The 25,108-nt window shown below is 51.7% G+C and overlaps 1 protein-coding gene across 11 annotated transcripts in view; it reads left to right on the top strand.

Annotated features, from left to right (window-relative positions):
* Emid1 (EMI domain containing 1) overlaps nt 1-25,108 on the top strand; it is a 42,274-nt gene that overhangs the window by 6,895 nt on the left and 10,271 nt on the right. For 8 of the 11 annotated variants that reach the window (XR_006847948.2, XR_006847949.2, XR_006847950.2 and 5 more), the window contains exons 2-14: nt 541-654; nt 1,000-1,103; nt 9,552-9,635; nt 10,590-10,651; nt 12,097-12,217; nt 12,491-12,541; nt 12,623-12,712; nt 13,284-13,430; nt 14,766-14,864; nt 14,997-15,049; nt 15,433-15,495; nt 15,595-15,639; nt 25,057-25,101. Coding sequence is in view for 8 of the 11 variants with exons in the window: in XM_046427232.2 (XP_046283188.1) it covers nt 541-654; nt 1,000-1,103; nt 9,552-9,635; nt 10,590-10,651; nt 12,097-12,217; nt 12,491-12,541; nt 12,623-12,712; nt 13,284-13,430; nt 14,766-14,864; nt 14,997-15,049; nt 15,433-15,495; nt 15,595-15,639; nt 25,057-25,101 (1,078 nt within the window). In the remaining 3 variants the exon portion in view is untranslated. The remainder of the gene's footprint in view (nt 1-540; nt 655-999; nt 1,104-9,551; nt 9,636-10,589; nt 10,652-12,096; nt 12,218-12,490; nt 12,542-12,622; nt 12,713-13,283; nt 13,431-14,765; nt 14,865-14,996; nt 15,050-15,432; nt 15,496-15,594; nt 15,640-25,056; nt 25,102-25,108) is intronic. The other 3 variants (XM_046427234.2, XM_046427235.2, XM_058573581.1) reach the window with 2 other exon arrangements.

Below are 25,108 nucleotides of genomic sequence, written 5' to 3'. Positions count from 1 at the left end.
GGCTGTCCCCTTGTTATTTTAGATTCTTGTCCTCTGAGTGCCATTCACAGATGGAAAGACAGAGGCCCTGGGGTCTGGGGCGTCCAGAGCATTCTGGGTGGCCCAGTCCCCGGCTGGAACTCAGGTCCATCTGACCCTGGAGCGCGCCCTCTTCACCCCAGGCAGAAAATGTTCCTCCTAGTGAGTAGGTGAGGGTCTCACAGGTTTCAAAGTATGTCTCAAAAGCTTCCGCCCCGAGTGGGAGACAGGAAGTGTCGGTGGCAGAGGGTGGCCGAGGTTGGGGGGAGAGACTGAGGAGGGAGAGCTGAGGATGTGCTGTCCCCTGGCTCCCCCAGGCTCCTGAGCACCCCCAGCAGAGCCACCCCTGGGGATCCACCCTGAGCCTGTCCCAGTTGCAGGGTCCCAGGGGACTGAGCTTGGGGTTCTCTCTGCCTGGAGTCAGGGCCCCTGGAGAGGACACAGATCTCTCTGTCCATCCTCCTGGAGTCCTGGGCAGGGTGCTCCCTGCACTTGAGCTTCCTCCCTGTGGGTCTTTTTCAGGAACTGGTGCTCATACGTGGTGACAAGAACCATCTCATGCCATGTGCAAAATGGCACCTACCTTCAGCGAGTGCTGCAGAACTGCCCGTGGCCCATGAGCTGCCCGGGGAGCAGGTAAGAGAGGCCACGTGGAAGAGTGGATGGCTCTCCCAGAGGGCCAACGCCTGGTGGGGGAGCAAAGGTGGCCTAGCACCAGGAGGAAACCCTGGAGGGCTTCCTCGGGGAGGATCGCCATGCACCTGCCTTCCCGCCTGCAGGGGCCTCCATCCTGTTGCCCAGACTCCCTTATCTGTGGGGCTTAGTGGAAGGGCTCAATCCTGGGCGCAGGGGAGAGACTCCAAAGGGGCTTGGAGGTGGCAGAGGGTCTGGAGGATCTGGCTTTGTCCCTGTGGGTCTCAGGGCAGTGGGAATGGCAGTGGGGGGACCCCTGTGAACCAGGCCACCTGGACACTCTTTCAGCTACAGAACGGTCGTGAGGCCCACATACAAGGTGATGTACAAGACAGTGACTGCCCGCGAGTGGAGATGCTGCCCTGGGCATTCGGGAGTGAGCTGCGAGGAAGGTAGGACTGCCTGCCTGCTGCTTGAGGCCCTGTGACTGCGGCCAAGCAGGTCCCCCGGGTGCATGGGAGCATTAAACAGTTGCTAAGTCAGACAGCGCCCACGTACGACACCATGCCCAGAAGAGCCTGTTGCACAGAGCTCTGGATGGGGTACTGCCCAGACATATTTGGGCCTGCTGAACCCCTCACAGTGACTGCTTGCCTCTTGGAAGATGCTCAAGGTCCCTGGAAAAATTTCATGACATGTTGTGTCACTCACATTTTAAGTCACATCATCCCAAGTGTTCCTCTCAAACTTGGTGTATGAGTCAGCTTTCCCGCACTATAAGAAAGCATCTGAGATGACCCACTTACACAGTAAAAAGGTTTTTATTGCCTCACATTCAGTCCATGATCAGTTGGCCTGTGTGGCTTTGGGCCTCTGGTGAGGTAGCCCACCATGACAGGTGCATGCCTCATGGCCAGAAAACAAAAAAATAAAAGTAAGGAGGGGTCAGGGTCACTCTGTCCCTTTCAAGGGCACACACGAGCAACCTAAAGACCTCACACCAGGCTCCACCTCTCCAAGGTCCTCCACTTGCCTTTAACACCTGGGACTTTAGAGGACACGCCAGATCCAGATGCTAGCACTGGGGGAAGCCCATCCAGATATTTCCCAGGACATGGGAACGAGCTTCACCTGGAAGCAGAGGGTCACTCTAGTCAGTGGGTCAGAGAGGGAGGGATGCTGACCCCGCCCTGCAGAGAAGAGACGGCTGGGGAAGGTGCTCGACACTCAGTCCCCATGTGTCAGGGTTGGGATTCAGACCCTGCCCACCTGCCGCACTCCCTCAGAGACTCGGGATGGCCTCTGGGTGCGAGTGTGTCCTGTGCAGAGGAGCCCCTCCCCCCCACCCTGTCTGAGTGCAGGTTGGTAGCTTGGGGCCAGCTCTGTCCTGGAAAATGACCACACACACTGCCCCCTGGGGAGCTTTTGCTGCCTGGCTGACCCACAAGCAGCAGATGTGGGGGCACCAAGAGCCGAGCTCCCAAGCACAGCCCGAAAAGAGATGGACTGGCCTTGGGCCAACCCAAGGACCCGGCCCATAGGCACCTCGAGGGAAGGTCATCCAGGGCCCCAGCAGCACAGGAATGTGGCCGTCAGTCGCAGGATGTGTCCCGATTCAAGAAGCAGAGATATGTGGAGTATGGTCCCTGAGTCGAGGGAGCATGGGGCCCATGTGCTGTTGCTCATCTGTGCTGCTACGAGGGTAGCCCAGTTTACAAATGGGGTGACTGAGGCCCAGAGAGGCGGAGTTGAGAGCCCAGAGTTGCACAGGAATGAGGTGGGGACAGAACTCTCCAAGAAGCGGGCCAGGGCCTGGTGTGGTGATGCAGGCCTGTAATCCCAGCAGCTCAGGAGGCTGCAGCAGGAGGATCGAAAGTTCAAGGCCAGCCTCAGCAATTTAGGGAGGCCCTGTCACAAAATAAAAAGGGCTGGAGTGTAGCTCAGTGCTCGAGTGTCCCTGGGTTCAGTCCTCGGTACTAGAGGACAGGGAGAAGGAGTGGAGAAGGGAGGCGGTTTGGTGGTTTTGGGGTGACGGGAGTCCCTAGGGAGTTGGGGAAGAACAGGGTGGCCAGAGGAAGAGGGAGCCCCAGTCGTGTGCTAGTGTGGGAGGCCAGGGGCAGGCTTCTGGAATGACACGTGTGTTTCCCCTCCTTTGTGGCCCATCCCAGTGGGAGAAAGAGGGGAAGGCAGAGGGCCCAAGGGACAAAGGACCAGCCAGGGTTGGCAGCTGCTCAGAAGGCCACAGGGGAGCTATGGGTGAACTCCCCAGGTGTGGAGAGGAGGCCCCGCTGGAGGGCCTGCACCGGGGCAGAATCCAGACAAAGAGCCAGACAAAGGCCACTTTGTCCCTGGCTCCTTTCCCAAGGGCAAACCTTCCTAGTCTCCGGGGCCTTCCTGGAAGGCAGAGGGCAGGTGGGGGCAAAGTCAGTGCCCTTGACTCCAGCTGCTGGATACCATGTGTCCCGGGGCCAGGGCTGCCCTGGGGCCAGGCCACCCCTGATGTCTACCATTGCTTCTGCGGGGCCTCAGGCCCAAGCCAAGGGACAGGATCATCCAGGGTTTTGCGGGCCAGGCCAGCTCTGCCACACGCCAGCTGAGTGGCCTTGGGCGGGGGACTCCCCACTCATCCTGGTGCAGTTGTGCAAGAGCATCGGGACATTCCTCCATGCCCACTCAGAGGGCGGGGTGCCTTCCTGGAAGGTCCCCAGGCCGCAGTGTGCACTAGCAGCAGCCTGGGGTCCCCCACCCAAGACTCGGCACCCTCACCTGTGAAGTGGGGTTGGATGACGGTGTCTGCTTCCCAGGGAGTTGCTGGGATGGAATGAGGCAGTGAAGATGCCCCGCCCCCAGGAGGTGCACGATGATTGACAGGATGGGCGGGGCCTCTCCTCACCCACAGGTTGGAGCTAAGGAAAGGGAAGCTGGCCAGGGGGTGCCTAGGCCTGAATATTCTAGAAAACTAGTCTCATGAAGCCCTGGGGTGGTGGGGAAGCATGGGGACATTGCTGGCCCATCCCAGGCTCTGCTGCACCTGGATCCGAGCTAGACTCTCCCAGCTCCTTTCCTGCTGGTGGCTGCCCTTGTGGCCTACTTATTGCTGTGACCTGACCCTGGAACCACAGATCTGCGTCACCAGGGGCTACAGGGTCCAGGGACACCTGGGATGGGCCACAAAGGAGGGGAAACACACGTGTCATTCCAGAAGCCAGCCCTGTATCTGCATTGTGTTGCATGGTGCTGTGTGACCTGAGGCATCTCACTTACCTCTCTGAACCTTGGCTTCATCTGTAAGTCACCTGGAATTGAGAAATGGGCAGTCATGCCTGGCATCCAGTAGGTGACCCATAAATGTCCTCCTTTCTCCTTCTGACCCCAGTGCTGGGGATTCTGTGGTGACCTGGCAGATGGCCCTGCCTCCCATGGAGGCTCAGCAGACATACCTCATGTCTCCAGACTGTGAGGCGGGGGGGGGGGGGGGGGGGGGGGGTGTTCCAGGAAGCACTTCCCCCGCACTTAGCCCCCTCTCATCTGAAGGACGGGAGGGGCACTCTGACAGTGAGTGATGGTGTCTCCTTTGAGGGTCATGATGTCCCGTGAGGATGGGGCAGGCCCCCTATTACAGGTAGGGAACCTGAGACTCAAAGAAGTGAAGGAACTGACCTGGGGTCACCCAGAACACAAGAGGCAGGATGGAGACGCTGACCATTCATTCCTCCAGGCCTCAGGAGGGGGCATGGGACTGGGAGGGACCTGGCCTATTCATGGAAACCATGGAAGAGAAAGGGCCAAGGCCAGAGTGTACCGTAAAGCGGGGCGGGGCAGACACATGCCTTTCTTGAAGGCAGAGCCCAACTGTCACCTTCCCTGGACCTGGGCCCAGGACTCTGCTGAGGGTGGGGCTGCTGCAACCTCTCCCATGTCACCCTGCCTCTGGGCACTCTCTTGCCTAGCGGCCCCATCTTCCAGATGATTAAAATGAGACTCAGAGAGGGTACTGGCCTCACATAAGGTCACACAGCAAGTGAGCATTGTGGCCAGATTTCTCCCCAGGACTCTGACGGGCTCCTACAATTACTAATGACAAGGGCCGGTGACAGGCACTTGAGTGCTTACTCACCTCCATTGTGCCATCCTGTCATGGCACAGAAGGCCCAGGTGTAAAAGTGAGGCTCTGAGAAGGGAAGGCTGTGCCCAGGGCAGCAGCTGTGAGCCCAGGAGCTGGGTTCAAGGCCAGCCAGCAGGGCTCCAGCTGGGCTGTTTCCCTGAGGACACCCGGGGGTCTGTTCAGACAACCTGGGGTGCTGTGACACTGACAGAAGCCAGTCTCCGCCCAGCATCTCCCAGATAGAAGGATGGAGAGGCTGGGGACGCACCCTCCCCTCCGATGGGACCCTGGAGCTGAGCTGCTCTGCTTCCCCGTCCCGTGGTCCGCAGCCTACATGCCCCGTGTCCCTCACGGCCTCCACCATGGGGAACCAGAGAAGGGACATTTGCCTAAGATCACACGGTCTCAAGCCTCAGAGCAAAAGTGAGGGAGGTCCCATCCTCCTTCTGGGGGCCCTCTGGCCTCTGGGGCTGGGGACCTCCCAGCCAGGGGCAGGGGCAGAGCCAGGCTGTGTTTTCTCTGCAGACTCAGAACCTGAGGGCTAACCACTTCATGCACCCCCATTCCTTCTGGAAGACTCGGCCTCCCCGCCTCCCCAACGGCCCATCCTGCCCATCAATCAGTCGGGGCGACTGCTCTCCGCTTCCCTATCACAACTCAGCTCCACCCCACCTCCGTCTGACCCTCTGCCCACGCTGGTCTAACCCCCAGTCAGCTGTGGACGTGGCGTAAAATGAGTATCCACAGACACGTGCCGTGGCATACACCTATCACCCCGGCAGCTCAGGAGGCTGAGGCAGGAGGACCAAAAGTTCAAGGCCAGCCTCAGCAGCTTATCAAGGCCCCGTCTGTAAATAAAATACAGTCAAGGCTGGGGCTGGGGCTCGGTGGTTAAGGGCCCTTCATCTCCGGTACCAGAACATAGCAAAGTGAGCACCCGCATACTGAATGGAAACTTCACCCACCCCAAAGAGGGAGCCAGGCCTTCCCAGAGGCCCCCTGGTCTGGCCGGAGGGTTCCTGGACCTCCTGCTCCGGCTCTGACCCTGACTCCTCTTTTCGGCCACCAGCTGGCAGGGAGCAAATATTTACATTTGCAAAGTGAATTCCCACAGACCTGGGGGGGCTGCATCCCTGTGACCTGTGGCCACTGAACTGTGCAGACCTGGGGGTGGGGGTCAGAGGAGAATGAGGGAGCCCCTCCCCTGAATCCTCTCCTGGGGAGAAAGTCACAGGGGCAAAGTCTAGGGACCCCCAAGGTTCTCACACGCCCATTTCCAATTTGGGGCCGGCTTGGAATCCCAGCCATCCTCGTCCTGCTGCGTGGAGGGCCAGCAGCCTCCCCCGGGGCCTCACCATTCTCACCTGTATCACAGGGTGTCATGAGGATCCCATGAGAAGGGACATAGCCTTGGCACTGGGTGGAAGGACGAGGGGTTGTCTGGGGACCAGATTAGAAGCTGCAGAGGGCACAGGCCTTGTGGAGGTCAAGGCAGGGAGTGCCGGCACTTCAGTGGGTGCTTTGGTACTGGTGAGTGCCCTGGAGCGACCAGGAGGGCTTCCTGGAGGAGTGACACGGGACCACCAGTGTAAGAACTGGGGAAGGGCACAGTGTACACGGGAGCGTAGGGGGTGGCAGATGGGACCTCCCGAGGGGTGGGACGCGCTCTGGAGTGGAGCTCAGGTCTGTGGCTCTGGGACCAACCTTCAGGGTCCTCCTGGGATGACCAGGAAGGACTGAGAAGGACCCCAGGCCTGGATGAGGGGCTGTCTGCCCACCTAGGCCTGCCTCAGGGTCCCTGGCCAAACACCCAGGAGGGGTGTGGCCCTCTTGTCCTCAGAAGGCCATGCCCCAACCCACAGTTGCTTCCTTCCTGGAATTTCTGTGCCGAAGCCCCTTTGACAACCTGATACATCTTCTAAAGTGCTTCTGTGTGTTTATCAGAACTGGGGGGTCTTTGGGGTTAATTTTTAGAAATCCTGAATCCAGAATGAACATTTCCCGGGTTTGGTTTGCTCTTCTTTACCGCCCTAGGACCTCGGGGCGTGCTGGATGAACTTCCTGGCGCTGAGCTGTGTCCCCAGCCCCACACCTTCTTTTCCAGTTGAAAGTCACAGTTAGTTGGAGCCCCGTCTGTGGGCCCTGCTGGTACTGCTGTCTTTCTGTTCGTTTTTCTAGTTCTCTCTGACTCTTGGAGAAATGTCCCAAAACAAAATTGGTTGAAAAAGTATTTCCAGCCATAAGTCTGCCGACAAATAACAGGAGGGTGGGACACCGTCCCGTGACCTGAGGACATTTATACTCCTGTCCAGGCAGCTGTGTCTCTGTCCACATCGTGTGCCTCCTTTTCGTTGGCTCCCTTGAAATTGTTTTTCAGCCCTTGCTCCGTACACTAATCAACAGAAGTCTCCTGAGGCCCTTGAGGTCCTGCTGAGTGCCAGGCACTGGACCCAGGACAGACCAGGTCCCTGCCTTGGTGGGGATGGTGTTCTGGCCAGAGGGGCAGACGATTGGCGATCAGCTGGGAAACTGGTCCAGTCAATGACATGTGGAAAGCGCTGTGGGGGGTGGGGGGTGGGGGACACTAGCAGGGAAGTGGAGAGGGCCAGAAGAGCCAAGGCTTCATTATAGAGAACACTCATGCTTGCTCAGGGCCAGGCGGACGGCAGCTGCTTTGGGTCAAGTTTCTGCAAAGAGTAATAAGATGGTATTTTGCATCTTTTTAAAATATTTATCTTTTAGTTGTAGTAGGACACAATACCTTTATTTTATTTATTTATTTTTATGTGGTGCCGAGGATCGAACCCAGGGCCTCGCACGTGCTAGGTGCGGTTCTACTGCTGAGCCACAACCCCAGCCCCGTATTTTGCATCTTTACCTGGGAGCAGAAGGGGTGAAGCAGGCTTGGCAAGACTGTTTCTCTCAGGCATCAGAACTCTTGCTGGACACTGCCTAGGGGTCTCCCTGAAAAAAGAAGTCAGGCCCTGGAGTCAGACCTACCTGGGTTCGGATCCAGGCTGGAGAACTGCAGGGGAATGAGAGAGTCACTTCGTTTCCCAGCCTTGGTTTCCTTCTAAGGGAAAAGAGAGGAGGAGTCTCTAGCCAGGTGCGGTGGCGCACGCCTGTCATCCCAGCGGCTGCGGAGGCTGAGGCAGGAGGATTAATTGAAAAAATCTCTATTTGATGCTGGGCAGAGTGGCACATGCCTGTAATACCACTGGCTCGGGAGGCTGAGGCAGGAGGATCGTGAGTTCAAAACCAGCCTCAGCAACTTATCGAGGCCCTAAGTAACTCAGTGAGACCCTGTCTCTAAATAAAATACCAAAAAAAAGGCTGGGGATGTACCTCAGTGGTTGAGTGCCCCTTCAATCGAAAAAGAAGAGCCTCAGTCACCCATTCATCTGTTGCATGTGCAGCCTCTCCATCTGTGAAGACTATATGGCCCCAGCACGTTTGCAAAAAAAAAAAAAAAAAATAGCCAGATATATATACTGGAAGTGCTTAGAAGTACCAGAGCTGATTGGGAGTACGTGCTAACCAAGATCGGGCTGGGGTATGAAGCACCTAGCACCAGGGCACTCCCCTGCCCAGAGGGCCCCCAGTCCCTGTCCCTGTCCTGGGCTGGTAGGACTGGGGAGATTTGCCCCTGCACCCAGGCAAGCTCTAGACCCTTGGGGACAGTGTGCTGAGGGAAGCGGCTCAGCCTGAGTGAGGGCCTCATGGTGGGACCCAGAGCAAGGCTGGCAGCCTCCCCGCTGGGGGCTGGCCAGAGGGACCCGTCTGGTTCCAGTTCCCGGCGCCTCTTGCTCCTGCCTCAACCCACAGCCCAGGTCTCAGCTGCCAGGCCGGCGCCTTATTTGGGTCCTGTCCCCCCTGCACACCCCCCAACAACACTGCATAGCCTTAAAAGGCAGGCCCCCGGGCAGGGGGGGCTCGCGCCACTGCTCCATAGAGAGCCCTCCAGCTGTGCCCTTCACCCCTGGCTTGGCCAGCCCATCCCTCCAGCTATGCTGAAAACCAAGCCCCCAAAGCCAGGCCAGCCAGTGCCGCAGGGGTGGGCTCCTGGAAGCAGAGCCAGCCGCCCTCTGGGTTTCATTTGAAGCCAGAGTTGGATCTCCTTCAGCCTTCTTACTATGAGGGCCAGGGCGAGAGAGCGACGGTCACAGCCCAGTTTACTGAGCGTCAAGGCCTCACACCACACTGGGAGGGACAGAGGGCTTAGGGTCCCATTTTACAGATGGGAAAGGCAGGTCCAGAGAGGATGTCACACAGGTCAGTAAGCGGTGGGGCAGGAACCCAAGCTTTGATAACTCCAACTCCCTATCCACCCCCCCCCCTTTTTTTTTTTTTGGTACCAAGGATTGAACCCAGGGGCCTGCAACCACTGAGCCACATCCCCAGCCCCCTTTATTTTCTATTTTGAGCCAGGGCCTTGGTAAGTTGCTGAGGCTGGCCTTGAACTCTCCATCCTCCTGCCTCAGCCTCCCCAGCTGCTGGGACTACCGTGTGTCACTGCGCCTGTCTCCGTAACTTCTAAACTCTTAACCCTTGTAGCCCCCTGAGGTTGCTGGGGAAGCCCAGCCTCATCCTCACCCCACTGCCAGCTCCTCTCACCAGCCCATCAAGTGGTCGGTCAGTTCCAGCTGGGCTGTGTCACCCGGGGAATAGCTCCACCTCCCTGGGCCTCTCTATCCTTCAGGGAGTGGGAATCTCTGCTGGGATACGGTGGTGGGCAGGGGCATGTGCCAAGGCAAGGATGGCACAGACCAACGGGGTCCCCCCCCCCATTCCTCAGTTGCAGGCACCTCTGGCTTCAGGGAGCCCACGTGGGCGGGCAGCACCGTGCGGCGGATGGCGCTTCAGCCCGCAGCCTTCGCAGGTGGGTTCTGGGGCGGCCACGGGGGTGAGGCCGAGAGGGAAGCCAGGGCAGTGTGGCAATTGCCCTAAAAGCCGGCTGTCCCGTAGTAGAGGGTCAACGGCAGGCTAGAAAGAGCCTCAAGGGGAAGAGGAGGGAGCCCAGGCACCCTGAGACCGTGACCCCTGGGCTCCTGTGGATGCAGGTCCAGGCCCCCAGTCTCCTCTTCTTTTCTGACCATCTTCAATGAGCAAGTCCCTGAGCCAGTGCTTTCTGTCACCACCTCGTTTAAACCCCACAGCTGTGCACACCCACTCCCAAGAGCTTGTCGTCCCATTTTAAAGAGCGGGAAACAGACCAGAGAGACCAGCCCTGTCCTGCCCCACGTCCTGCAGCCACCAGGGGGCAGCACTGGGCGGGACCGCTGTGCTGTGCTTGTTGGGCGCTGGCTGCACCTCGCTGGGCTCCTCTGAAGGAGCGGAACTTGCAAACCTCAGGATGTGGCCACAGCTGTTGGGAGTAACTTAGGTGTCTTGCTAAGGGGTCTGGAGGAACTGGACTGGTTCTGTGAGAGGGTCAGAGGGTGGTGCCTCTGGGGCCAGCCCTGTCTAGACTGTGATGCTCGGTCCCCAAAGCTGGCAGGTCCATGTCCCAGCCCCACCCAGCAAGAAACAACACATTTCCCGCCCTGGCTTCTGGGAAAAGGGTCATTTTGGACACGGGAGGCTGCCAGGACCAGGCGTCCGACCCTGCCCTGGGAGAAACAGGTCCACTTTGGAGGCTCCAGAGTTGAAGGAATCCCTTGGGGGTGGTCCATCCTGTCCTGGGCCTGGGGAGATTCTGTAACCCCTTCCCCCCACCGGAATTCCTCCTGGGTTGGGGTCTGTCTCCTCCCTCCTTTGTCCCGGGGGCTCAGGGTTCTTAAAGCGGGAGAACCTGGGACCCCAGGACCCAGTCCCAGCCTCCTCCCCCTCACAGGTTGTCTCAACTGCAGCAGAGTGTCCGAGCTGACCGCGAGGCTGAAGGTGCTGGAGGCCAAGGTGGGTGAGCAGCTCCCTGCTGACCCCCAGCCCGAGGGCCCCTGGCCCTTCCTGTACCCCCATGTCCAGCCTGCAGCTCTGACCTTCCACAGGGCTCCCCACAGACCAGGCAGCAGTCTCCGGTCCCTGCCACAGCCGGCCATTGGTTCCCCCCGGCTCCTCGCCTGTGCTGGGTGCTGTCCCCAGGAAGCCCTCTCTTCCTCGAGGAAGTCGTGAGGCTCCCCCCAGGCTGTCCAGTGCCCACCAGATAAGTGCAGACACTGGGTGGGCTGCAGGATCCCCTCCTTGCCCACCACCTCCTTTACCACCCCCACGATCCCATCCTCCAACTTCAAAAGCAAAACACCTACTACATATCTCATTATTTTGAGATTAAAAGTCTTTTAAAATCTTAGAATAGGAAACAAAGATTCTAAAGAAAGACTCAGAAATGTGGGCCTTTTTTTTTTTTAATGACTCAGCCTCGTTCTTATGCCCAGCTCCCTGAATCGTCAGGACTACAGTATATATTGACACTTTTTAATCATTTTTCTTTCCAGTTTTTTTTTGGGGGGGGAGGGGTGATGGAGAATTTAACCCAGGGACGATTCACCACTGAGCCATGTCCCCAGCCCTTTTTATTTTTTCTTTTGAGTCAGGATCTTGCTAAGTTGCTGAGGCTAGCCTTGGACTTGTGATCCTCCTGACTCAGCCTCCCGAGTGGCTGGAGTTACAGGCTGTGCCACGGTGCCGGCTCCTTCCACATTTTCTGGACATACATAGTAGACGTGTGTATACCTTGTATATTCTTTGCTCTACTGTTCCCTCCTCTGGAACTTCATCTTGTGGAGATGATCAGATGTGAACATGTTTCCCTACAGTTGGGAAATTAGAAAAACAGGGGCCAGAAGGAGTAGCTGCATAATTACAGTAGCTGCTATGAGGACAGCCCCACATAGTCCCCCAGTCAGTGGCTCAGGGTACCAGTGATGTTCCAGAGTTGTCTTCACCCTGGTCCCCAAAGTGGATTTGTTATTTTATGTCAGACCCTTCCAAACTTCTCTGCAGATTTAGCAAAACTCCTGATGGTAGAGACAGTGCTTAGCACACCCAAAGCCCTGGGCTCAGTCTCCAGTACCAAAAAAAAAAAAAAAAAGCAAAACTCTTCAAACCCCTGTGCAGTTTCAGCAGATGTGACAAGCGTCATATTATTTATGGAGATTAGCAAAGAAAAAACTGCTTGGTCAGCAAGCACCACAAGCACAGAGCCCCACTTGGGTGGCAGTGACGATGTGTGATGACTTTTCTGCCGTGCATGTTGTGAATCGTACACTTTAAACACAGACGCTTGTCATGAAGCTCTGGGCCCCTAGGAGCCGGGGTCTCCGCACCCCACAGGGCCCCTCCGCTAGTCTGTGCCTGGAGAGTCCCTGAAGTCCCCCCCATCCTATCTTCCCTCTCCACAGGTGGCTGGGCTGACTGTACCAGGGCGGGCGGAGCCCTCAACACCAGCTACCCCTGAGGACCCTTCTCCACTCTGGGGCTCCCCAGCTGCCCAGGGCAGCCCTGGAGATGGAGGCCTGCAGGGTGAGTGGATCAGGCAGGGAATGCACGCCTGTGTGGGAATCAGAGGGTGAGGTTCTGGTCGCACCCTTGCTGTGCCCTACGTGACCTGTGGTGGACCTTAGCCCACTAGACCCTGGGGGTGGTCTCAGGGGCTCCTAAGCTCTGGAGTCCTAGGAAGCTGACAGCCCCCCAACAGATCCTGCCTGGATGGAGATGGTGACTGGGACTCTGGATGACTGTCCTTCCCCCCCACCCAGCAGGGCCACTGACCCCTGCCTTCCCCTCTCACACCAGGGCTACCTGGAACCAGAGAGAGCAGGAGGGCCCTGCCGCTCCCTCAAGGTGGTAGGTGCTGCCGGGGGCTCAGGGCCACAGTGAGGGCCAAGAGCAAGTAGAGCTGCCAACCTAATGTTCTTTACTCCCCAGACCTAGGGGGTCCTCGGGGGCTGCCTGGGCCTACCGGTCCCAAAGGAGATGCTGGCAGCCAGGGCCCCACAGGGATGAGAGGCCCACCAGGTAAGCACCCACCATGCCACCAAAGTCCCCTGCGTTCTTGACCATCCCTCGGGCTGGGTGGACCCAGGCTGGGCCTTCTTGCCTGGCTCTGACTCAGCCAGGGTGGCTTGGTCCCTTCTATGGGTTGGCTGTCCACCCGCCAGCCCTCCAGGGACAGTGCGGCTCATGCCTGGCCCTCTGAAGCCCAGTCTTGGCTACTCTGCTGATGTTCTGTGGTACTTGCACTCACCAGGGTCTGAGCTGGGCACCAGGTGAGGTTAGCCCAGTCCCTGCCCTCCGGGAGCCCCCAGACCAGTGGGAGAAGGGGCCAGACAGAGGAGAAATACTAGTCCCCACCCCGTGACCAGGGTCCCTAGGGAAACCTGGGGACCTGGGAGCCCTGATGAGGAAACCCAGGTCATTCTGCAGGGGATGCAGAGTGCTATGTCCATGCCCCTAACAGAGAGCCAGGGAGGGCAGACCTCGGGCTCCAAGCCCTGCTGTGCCAGCTGCCCGGGCTGCCAACCTGCCGCTCTTGAGACCACTCCCCCTGCCTGCTGTCCACCTACCAACCCCTGCCATCTCATTGCAGGTCCCCAGGGCCCCCCAGGGAGCCCTGGCCGGGCTGGAGCTGTGGGAATCCCTGGAGAGAGGGGACCTCCAGGACCACCAGGGCCCCCTGGTCCCCCGGGACCCCCAGCCCCTGTTGGGCCATCCCAGGCCAGGATCTCCCAGCATGGTGAGTCCCCCGGGGTCTGGGCAGGTTGATGTGGGGGTGACGAGGCTGAATGACTATTGCCGTGGTGCCCGCTACTTACACCTTGCCTGTGCCAGGTGTCTTTAGGTCCCCAATGGTCCCCATCTGGTCACAGATGAGGGACCCTGAGGGCCAGAGAAAGGAGGTCACATGCTATGAACACACAGCTGGGACATGGGGGGAATGACTTCAGATCTAGGTGCAGGGCCACCAGGCAGCAGGCCCTTCCCGAGCCTTGGAGCTGGCCAGAATCCAGCCCTCCAGAGCAACAGGAAGTCCAAGGCCCAACAGCAGGAAGAGAGCTCTGAGACTCCCAAGGCCACGGTTCTGGCCCTGTGCTGGGAGAGGCCCCAGCTTCTCCACCAGGCTAGGCCCGATGTGGGTCCCTGGCCGCCTCCTCTGGAGCCCAGCCCGACCCACATCTGTGCTGCCAGGGTCAGAGCATGGAGAGCCAGGCCCAAGCCCATCTCTGTCACGTTCCAGAGGTGTGGCTGGGCCCCGTTCATTCACTCATTCTCCCTCTTAGTCATCTGGTACTCACTCACTACCTATTCTACCTCTCTGCCGCAGTCTGGCTGGGCACAAAATAACCGAGCCGCCACACAGCCTTGTAGGTTCAGACAGCAACCTTTATTCCCGAACTCTCACCAGCACTCTGCACACACGCTCCCCGGAACCTCTCTCTAACGCCACCCACGCTCCTCCTCCAGGCACACACCACACCAACCGGAAATCCCTCCTCCGGCACTTCTCCAACCAACACGAACTCCCCAGGAATCCCTGAGAGAACTCCAAAGTAGCAGGCCTGAGGCGGACAGCAGGGGTCTAATATACAATTGAATACACAGCTTATCATAACCATTATCATCTCAATGGCTTGCTGGAGTCACCTCTCAACCACTCCATTCTGGCAAAAATGCCATGTGTCATCCCTACTCGTCTGTGGCCCTCAACACCTCTCAGCTTCCCTTGTGGCAGCCTCCCAGAACTCTTAGGATACCCATGCACAGAAGCCAGGGACATAGTAGGTTGTCAATAAACAGGATCTTTTAGGATTAGTCCCGTTTGACAAGTAACAGTCCGGGCTCAGCAAAGCCAAGAGTCTTTCTGGACGTTACCAGCTGGAATGCAATAGGTCAGACCCAGGGCTCCCTGCCTCTGGTCCTTCGTGGCCCACACTCTCCTTACTTCTCACCCTGGGAGCAGGTGCCCATTGGCACGTCTGTGCTGCAGGTGCCCCATTGGTCCATCAGAGCTGACTTGGCAGAGGTGGCAGGGTGACACAGCTCTGCTCATTTATCATCTCTCCTCTCTCAGGGGACCCATTACATTCCAACACCTTCACTGAGACTAGCAGCCACTGGCCCCAGGGACCCTCTGGACCCCCAGGTCCCCCTGGTCTTCCAGGGCCCATGGGTAAGTTGCGTCCAGGCCTGGCATATGAGGTGGGATTGGTAAGTGGCAGTGGGACTGGGGCTGTGGCTACCAGGGGGCAGTTGATGGCATTGTACTCTGTTCTGTTCCTGAGGACATCCTGTCTAATTCTAGGTCCCCCTGGACCTCCTGGTCCCACAGGTGTTCCCGGGAGTCCTGGACACATGGTGAGTCCTTCTCTGAGTGTCCCCACTCATGTTCCCACCCATCCATCCATCTGTTCGTCCTTCCTGTAATTCATTCTTTCAACAAGCACTTACCGAGCATTTGATGTGCAAGCTACTTTTCATAAATTTTCTAATGCAATAAAAAGCAAGGATTGTTGTCACCTAAGGCTGAGAAAAGTGGAGATCCTTGTCCTAGGGCTGTGGCCAGCATATGGCAACATCTGCTGGTCGGGTGGGGACTGACCGACTCCGGGGCTCTATTAACTCTATGTAGGATGAGGTCCAGGCTAGGCTGGGGTTCCCTCCCTGACCCCTCTGCTCCCAAGCCCCTGCCCATTCTCTCCTACCACCCCACAAAACTGAGGCCCTGTCTTATTGCTCAGGGACCTCAAGGCCCCCCTGGACCCAAAGGAGTCCCTGGCAATCCAGGAGAGAAGGGCGAGAGAGTGAGTACCCACATGGCCTCCGGTGGGGATTCTGGGGGTCCAAGGGCCCTAGGTCAGAGCCCCTGACAGCTAACTTCAGTCTCTCTTCCTCCTCTACAGGGACTACGTGGGGAGCCTGGCCCCCAAGGCTTCAAGGGGCAGCAGGTAAATGACAATATCTGCCCTATAAGCACCCACCCAGGATCCCGTAGGCCGCACCCCTGCTCTGGGCCCAGCCCTTGCAGCCACGGCCTCTGACCTTCCTGTCTGGACCAGGCAGCTCCATTCTCTGGGTTGCTCCCCGACTCTGGGACCTGTCATCCTTGTAGAATCAGGCTTCAGACTTCACTCTGGCTGTTCAGGACTCTTTCTTGTTCTCTTTCCCTGCACATATTTTTGACTCTTTGTACTTCTAGTCTGTCCAACTCTGATTATACATTTGTCCTTTTCTCCCTTTAATTCAATCAATTTCTGCTCTTTGTATTTTGAATCTTTGTTATTAGGCACCTATATGTTTTGGATTTCAGTGTTTCCTTGGCCTTTTTATCTTTATGGAAGTAATATCTTTATCTCTGATAATACTTCTTGTCTTGAATTCTACTTTACTTACTATTAAGTAGCTACATCAGCGTTCTAATGCTTAGTGTTTATATGGTGCATCTTTTTTGATCTAGCCTAGGAGCACTTGACCACTGAGCCAGATCCCCAGTCTTTTTATTTTTTATTTAGAGACAGGGTCTCACGAATTGCTTAGGGCCTCGCTAAGTTGCTGAATCTGACTTTGAACTCAAGATCCTCCTGCCTCAGCCTCCCAAGCCACTGGGATGACAGGTGTGCGCCGCTGACTGCATTAGTGCAGGCTATGCCTTTATATTTAAAGTGCTTCTCTTATAAACAGCATGTATCTTGAGTCTTGCTTTTTTCAAAAGTAGGACTTTTCATTCATTTCTATTTAATAATATGCATAATTATTATATGATTCTGTTTTTGTCCTATTTATCCCATTTGTTCTTTGTTTCTCTTCCCCTTTCTATTATTTCTTTCTTCTGGACTGAGTACATTTAAAGATTTCATTTTACCTTCACTAAAATATTTTTATTAGTTATAGATGGACACCATACCTTTATTTTATTTGTTTTTTGGTTTTGTGTGTGTGTGGTACCGAGGATTTAACCCAGTGCCTCACACACGTTAGGCAAGTGCTCTGTGGCTGAGCTTCAGCCCAGCCCACTAATAACTTATCTTTTTTTTCAGTTGTAGATGGACTCAATATCTTTATTTATTTACTTACTTACTTACTTAATGTGATGCTGAGGATCAAGCCCAGACCTCATGCGTGGGAGGCAAGTGCTCTGCCATTGAGCCACAACCCAGCCCACTAATAAATTTTTAACAATGACTGTTTATGTGACTATTTTCACGATTGCTTTAAGAGTAACAATATGTGTCATTATATGTGCCCTTGTCATATCACAATTTACTTGAATTCATATCGTAGCACTTCATGTGTAAGTAGGCATGTTAAAGATAGATAATTCTGTTTTCACCTCCTGTTTTCCTTTGTGCTATTGATGCTCTATATTGTACTTCTACTTTTGTTATAAACCCTGATACGTTATTTTTTTTCTTGGCAATGCTGAGGATCAGACCCTGGACCTTGCACATGCTCGGCAAGTGCTCTACCACTGAGTTGCACCTGGAGCCCAACATTAGTATTATTGTTTTAAATAGCCAGTTGAGAGCTGGGTGTGATGGCACTCACCTGTAATCCCAGCCACTCAAGAGACTGAGGCAGGAGGACTGCAAGTTTGAGGCCAGTCTGGTAACTTAGTGAGATCCTTTCTCAAAATGAGAAAGACTGGGAATCTAGCTCAGTGGTAGAGCACTTGTCTAGCATGTGCAAGGTCCTGGGTTCAGTCTCAAATACCCCCGAATAAATAAGTAAGTGAATCATCAACTTTTAAAGAAGACAAGGTATAGTCCTAGCCTACTGGTAGTGGTACATGCCTATGATCCTAGCGACTCAGGGAAGGATTGAAAGTTCAAGGCCAGCCTGGGTAACTTTCCAAGACCCTCAGTAACTTAGTGAGACCCTGTCTCAAAATGACAAACAGAAAGGACTGGGGATGTAGCTCAGTGGTAAAGCACCCCTGGGTTCAATCCCCAGTACCAACCAACCAACCAAACTCCTGGGGGTGTAACTCAGTAGTGAGAGTCCCTAGGTCTGATCCCCTGTACAGGAAAAAAGAGAAAAAAACCCTATCAGCCTATAGGGCTATAGATTTCATGTCCCCAGATTCAAAGAATTATGGAGTAAAAATATTTCAGGAGAAATTGCATCTGTATTGAACATTTTTTCTTGACATTATTTCCTAACATTACAGTATAATGGCTATTTATATAGCATTTTCATTGTATTGTGTATTAGAGGTAATCTAGAGATGATTTAAATAATCTGTACACATAGGAGGATATATGTAGGATCTATGCAAATATTGTATTATTTTATAAGGCACTTGAGAATTTGTGCATTTGGGGATCCACAGGGAACCCAATCCCCAGTTACCAGGGGATTGGTTCCCCCATGAATAGTACATTTATATTTACTGATGTACTTACCATTTGTAGTACTCTGTGCCTTACAGTGGATCCAAATTTCTATCTAGCATCTTTTTCCTCCAGCCTAAAGAAATTCCTTTAGCTTTTTTTTTTTAATATTTTTTAGTTGTAGATGGACATACCTTTGTTTGTTTATTTTTATGTGGTGCTAAGAAGGATCGAACCTAGTGCCTCACACGTGCTAGGCAAGCACTCTACCACTGAGTCAAGACCCCAGCCACTTCCTTTAGCTTTTCTGGTATTGTTGGTCCTCTGATGACAGTTTATCTAAAACTGTCTCTGGGGGATAGGAGTGTGCTTCAATGATAGAGTGCATGCCTAGTATGATTGAGGCTTGTGGTGTGTCCCACAGCACCACAAAAGTTAAAATACAAATAAAATAGTCTCTATGTTATCTTATTTTTTTGCAAGATATTTTAGCTGGGTATAAAATTATATGTTGGCAGTTTTTTTCCACTTTAACATTTTAAAGATGTTGTTCCATGGTTCTGACTTATATAAAGTTTCTCTTGAGAAATTGGGTGTCATTATTGCTCTATACATAATGTGTCTTTTATATTTAATGTGTCTTTTAAGATTTTCTCTTTAGCCAGGCATGGTGGTGCATGCCTATAGTCCCAGAGGCTCGGGAGGCTGAGGCAGGAGGATCATGTGTTCAAAGCCAGCCTCAGCAATTTATCAAGGTGCTAAGCAACTCAGTGAGACCCTGTCTCTAAATAAAATACAAAATAGGGGGTTGGGGCTGTGGCTCAGTGGGAAAGCACTTGCCTAGCATGTATGAGGCACTGAGTTCGATCCTCAGCACCACATAAAAATTAACAAATAGAATAAAGGCAACTACAAAAAAAATTTTTTAAATACAAAATAGGGCTGTGGATGTGGCTCAGTGTTTCAGTGCCACTGAGTTTAATCCCTGGTACCAACCAATAAACAAACAAACAAAAAACCCAGAGGCAAGTTTTTATGTGGTCATAAATTTTCAGTTCATTTGGTAAATACTGATGAGCATGATTGCTGGATCATATGTTAAAGGTGTGTTTAGGTTTTTCTTTCTTTCTTTTCTCTCTTTCTCCCTCACACCCTCCCTCTTTTTCTTTTTTCAGAGAATGGATCTTAGTTGTGTGCACTGACACATGCCTATAATCCCAGCAATTTGGGAGGCTGAAGCAAAAGAACCACAATTTCGAGATCAGCTTGAGCAACTTAGCAAGATCCTATCTCAAAATAAAATTAAAGGGCTGGGGTTATGGCTCCGTGGTGGAGTGCTTGCCTTGCACATGTGAGGCAATGGGTTTGATCCTCAGCACCATTTAAAAATAAATAAATAAATAGAGATGTTGTTCATCACTAAAAATAATATCTTTTTAAAAATTAAAAAAATAAAATTAAAAAGACTGGGATGTAGCTCAGTGGTAGAGCACCCCTGGGTTCAATCCTCAGTTGCATCAGAGAGAGAGAGAGAGAGAGAGAGAGAGAGAGAGAGAGAGAGAGAGAGAAACAGATACAAGGTCTTGCTGTGTTGCTTAGGCTGACCTCAAACTCCTGGCTTAAGAGATCCTCCTGCCTCAGCCTAATGCACAGCCAAGGCTTTAGACACAAATAACTGCACCCAGCTTAAGAGGGGATAAATTGCTGAGGCTGGCTTTGAACTCACGATCCTCCTGCCTCAGCCTCCTAAGCCTCTGGGATTAAAGGCATGCACCGCCATGCCTGGCTAAAGAGAAAATCTTAAAAGTCACACTATATATATATATATAAAAAGACACATTATGTATAGGGTAACAATGACAGCCAGTTTCTCAAGAGAAACTTTATATAATTCAGAACCATGGAACAACATCTTTAAAATGTTAAAGTGGAAAAAAATGCCAACATATAATTTTATACCCAGCTAAAATAGCTTGTAAAAAAATTAAGATAACACAGACTATTTTATGTGTATTTTTACTTTTGTGGTGCTATGGGACAAACCACAAGCCCCAAGATAACTAGGCATGCACTCTATCATTGAAGCACACTCCTATCCCCCAGATAGGATACTGCCAAATTGCCTTCCAAAGTGATTATACCATTTTGCATTCCCACCAGCAATGAATGAGAGTTGAGGTTGCTCCATACCCTTGCCAGGGTTTGGTGTTGGTCCTATTCTGTATTGTGGCTATTCCAGCACGTGTGTATTGGCAAATTATTAGGGGGTTGTTTTTGTTTTATCTCATTGTTGTTTCAATTTCAGTTCCCTAATGATGTGTGATGTTGAACACCCTCTTATACCCTATTTGTTGTCTGTATATCTTGTTTGGTAAGGGTGTCTGTTCAAGTCTTTTGACATTTTTAATTGGATTTTTTTTTCATATTGTTGAGTTTTAAGTTCTTTGTTCAGGGTGTCTTTTGCAAATCTCTTCTCCTAGCTTTTGGCTGGTCTTCCCATTCTCTTAACAATGTTTTATGTAGAGCAGTTGTTAGTTTAATCCATTTGTCAATCATGTCTTTTCATGGATCATGCCTTTGGTGTTATGTCTAAACATTATGGCATATGAAAGATCATCTAGGTGTTCTTCCATGTTATCTTCTAGGAGTTTTGTAGTCCTGTATTGATAGTTAGGTCTGTGGCCGATTTTGAGTTTATTTTTGTGAGGGTGTAAGGTTTCATGTTTCTCAGCTGGTTCTACTCCTGGTCACAGGGGATCCTTCTGCCTCAGCCTCGAGAGCTGCCGGGTTCATTGTAATTATTTGTTTGTTTTGCATGTGGATGGCCAAGTGTTCTAGCACTAGTTCTGGAAAAGTCTGTCTTTGCTCCCTTGTTACCCTTGCTCCTTAGTTGAATATAGGTTCACTATATTTATGTGAATCTCTTTTAGGGCATCTAGTCTGCCCCATTGATCTAGTTTTCTGTTCTTTGACCAGCAACATGCTGTCTTGATTAGTGCAGCTTTATAAGAAGTCAGGCAGCATTAATCCTACAACTTTATTCTTCTCTCTTAATATTGAGTTCACACTGGTCGTGGTGGCACATGCCTATAATCCCAGCTGTTCAGGAGGCTGAGGAAGGAGGATCACAAGTTTGAGGCCAGCCTCAACACTTACTAAGACCCTCAGCAATTTAGGAAGAGTCTATCTCAAAATGAAAAATAAAAAGGACTGGGTAAAATGGCCAGTACTCAGTACCCCTCCCCCAAAAAAAATACTGAGTTGGCTATTCTGGGTCCTTTGCTTCTCTGTAAAAGCTTTAAAATAAGTTCATTGATATTACAGATTACCTTGCTGGGATATACACACATACTGAGGATTAATCCCAGGGGCACGTTACCACTGAGCTACATCACCAGCCCTTTTATTTTGAGACATGGTCTCATTAAGCTGCTCAGGGCCTCACTAAGTTGCTGAGGCTGGCTTTGAACTTTCGATCATCCTGCCTCAGCCTCGCAAGCCTCTGGAATTACAGGCATGTGCCAACACACCTGACGCATTAATTGATTTTTTTTTTAATCTTTATTTTATTTATTTATTTTTATGTGGTGCTGAAAATCAAACCCAGGGCCTCACACATGTGAGGTGAGCACTATATCACTGAGCCACAAGCATTAATTGATTTTTGAATGCTGATCTAATCTTGCATAATGAGATAAATTTCATTCACTGATGGTGCATACTTAGTTTTATATATTGTTGGACTTGATTTGCTAATATTTTATTGAAGACTTTTGTGTCTATGTTTATGAAAGATATCAGTTTGCAGTTTCTTATAATGTCTTTGGGGATGATATCAGGGTAATCCTGGCCTCATAAAATGATTTGGGGTTTGAGGGTGTAGCTCAGTGGTACAGCACATGCTTAGCATGCATGAATAATTTTCATTTAATTCAAAACATGTTTACATTTCTCTTGAGACCCCTTCTTTGACCTATGTGCTAAAGTATGTTAATTAATCTCCTAGTATTTTAGAAGTTTCCAGTTATCCTTCTGTAATGGATTTCTAACTGAATTCCATTGTGGTCTGAGAGAATCCACTATATGATTTCTATTCTTTTAAAATTTGTTGAGGTGTATTTTACGGCCCTTTGTCATCTGTCTGGTGAATGTTCTTCTTAAGCTTGAGAAGAATGTGTCCTTTGCTGTCATTGGATGAAGTAGTCTCTAAATTTCAATCATACCCCATTGATTGATGGTGCTACTGAGGTTAACTATGTCTTCACTGATTTTCTGCCAGCTGGGATCGAGCCATTTCTGATAAGCAGTGTTAAAGTCTTCAGCTATCATAGTGGAGACTATTATGGGATTCAACTGTTTTTGAAGTTCTTTTGTGTCACTGAGGATAGAACCCGGCCTCTTACCTGCTAGGCCAGCGCTCCACCACTAAGCTACTTCCCCAGCCCTTTGTTTGGTTTGGAGAGAAGTCCTCACTGAGTTGTCCAGGCTGGCCTTGAATTTGCCATCCACTGGCCTCAGCTTCCGGGGTCGCTGAGATTACAGACCTGTGCCACCACACCCTGCTCCATTCAGCCCAGGGTTTCTTTTCTTTTTTTAATTTATTGTTCTTAGACATATATGACAGTGGAATGTATTTTGACAAAAAATACATACACAGACTATCACATTCTAATTAGGACCCCATTCTTGTGGTTGAACAGGATGTGGAGTCACACTGGTCGTGTATTCATATGTGGACACAGGAAAGTCCTGTCCGGTTCATTCCACTGTCTTTCCCCCCCATTCCCCACCCCCTTCATTCTCCTTTGTTTAATATGATGAACTTCTGTTCTCCCCACCCCCTTATTGTGTGTTAGCACCCACATATCAGAGAGAACATCCAGCCTTTGGTTTTGGGGGACTGGCTTATGTTTTTTTTTTAATATTTATTTTTTTAGTTCTCGGTGGACACAACATCTTTGTTTGTATGTGGTGCTGAGGATCGAACCCGGGCCGCATGCACGCCAGGCGAGCGCGCTACCGCTTGAGCCACATCCCCAGCCCCGGGGGACTGGCTTATTTCACTTAGCATGATAGTGTCCAGTTCCATCCATTTACCAGCAAATGCCATAAATTCCTTCTTCTTTATGGCAGCCCAGTTTTTTAAAAACCCTTTTTCGGTTCATGCTTCAGTTTGAATTGTTCCATTGACCTGTCTTCAAATTGATCATGTCTTCTGTTGTGTACAGTCTTCTGTTAATCCCATCTAGTGAATTTTTATTTCCAGAATTTCCATTTGAATTTTTTTTTTGTAATTTACACATCTATCCCAAAATTCTCCATTGCGTAAGCTATTATTATATTGATTCCAATAAATTCTTTACCCTATCTGTCATAGGTATTTTAAACCCTTGTCTGCTAATCATTACAACACGTTGGTGGCTGTGATTTGTTTCTTTGGTGTGCGTGTGTGTGGCACTGGGAATTGACCCAGGGCCTCACATACTCTAGGCAAGTGCTGTACCACTCAGCCAGGCCCCAGGCCTTTTTGTTTTATTTTGAGACGGGTTCTTGCTAAGTTGCTCAGGCTGCCTTTGAACTTGGGATCCTCCAGCTTCAGCCTCCCAACTGGCAGGGACTATAGGTGTGGGCCACCGTGCCCAGCTTGGTCTGTTTCTGTTGACTGTTTTTTCTCTTGAATTTGGGTGACATTTTCCTGTTTTTCACATCTTGTAACTTTCTTATTGCATACTAGACAGTGTAGATAATGTATTGAGGACACTCTGGGTTCTATTATCATATGCCAAACAGTGTTTTGTTTTAGCACAATTAAATTACTAATGGATCATCTTGCTCCTTGGGAGACCTAGTTTTAGGCTTTATCGAGGAAAGCCCATTTTGGTTTTGTCCTTGGTCCTAGGAAAAAAAATCCCAGGTCTTGGGATATAGTCTTTATTCCTGAAGCATGGCCTCTCTGGACTTGCATTAGAAAGCCTTAGGCATTCAGAACTCTGTCTCCTGTGTGGTGGGGAATTGTTGAAATCCATGCTGAGTTCCACCAACCTGCTGACTCTCTCCTGGGCTCCTTGGAATTCTGCCCTGTGGATCGTCAAAGGGCTAGAGGACAGCATTTATGCAGATGTTGTTCCCTTTCTTGGGGCTCCCTGATCTCCAGGGTTTCTCCACAGTTCCCTCCTCTCTGGCGGCTTCAACTTGGACCTCTAACTCCTCGGGGAAATTAAACCACAGATTGCTGCTTGAACTCTATTTGCCAGGCCATCCCTTCTGAGGAAAAAATGAATACATGAATTTTACCCCGTGTGATTTCCTTCTTCCAAGAGTTGAATGTCCTGTTTCTGGCTGTTCTTTATCACTTTCCATTGCCTTCAACAGTTGTTTTGTTTTTTTTTTTTTCTTGTGGTATTGAACCCAGGGGTGTTTTACCACTGAGCAACATCCTTAGTCTTTTTTTTTTTTTTTTTTGTACCAGGGATTGGACCCAGGGGTGCTTAACCACTGAGCCCCATCCCCAGCCCTTTTTATTTCTTATTTTGAGACAGGGTCTCACTAAGTTGCTTAGGGCCTAAATTGCTGAGGCCGGCTTTGAACTTGAGATCCTCCTGCCTCAGTCTCCTGATTGGGATTACAGCCATGCACCATTACGCCCAGCCCCTCATCATTTTTATTTTTATTTTGAGACAGGGTTTTGTTAAGTTGTTCAGGCTGGCCTCACTTGGAATCCTTCTGCCTCAGAATCCCAAGTTACTGGGATTAGAGGCATGTACCACCTCTGTATTTGACTCTATCTAATGGTCGTCCAACATAAACTACTCTCTAGGGGGTTCTTTGTTTTTTGTGGTGCTGGGGGTTAAACCTGGGGCGTCACACATTCTAGGCAGGCGCTCTACCACTGAGCTACACCGTCACCCATCTGTCTGTTTCTCTAAGTCTTTCTCCCTCTGTCTCCCCTCCATCCATCTCTTTCCTCTTCTCCCTCTCTCCCTCCCTACTCTTTCTCCTCCCCTCCTTTACTTCTGTCTCTGTCTCTCCTTGCAGGGAGAACCTGGCCCCAAAGGAGATCCTGGTGAGAAGAGCCACTGGGTAAGCT

The sequence above is a fragment of the Marmota monax genome, unplaced genomic scaffold (assembly GCF_021218885.2).
Source record: "Marmota monax isolate L192 unplaced genomic scaffold, Marmota_monax_Labrador192_F-V1.1 WCK01_AAM20220418_F8-fsc00177, whole genome shotgun sequence".
Lineage (NCBI taxonomy): Eukaryota > Metazoa > Chordata > Mammalia > Rodentia > Sciuridae > Marmota > Marmota monax.
The sequence above is the reverse complement of the archived record's forward strand: the minus strand, read 5'-3'. Positions and strand labels throughout refer to the sequence as shown.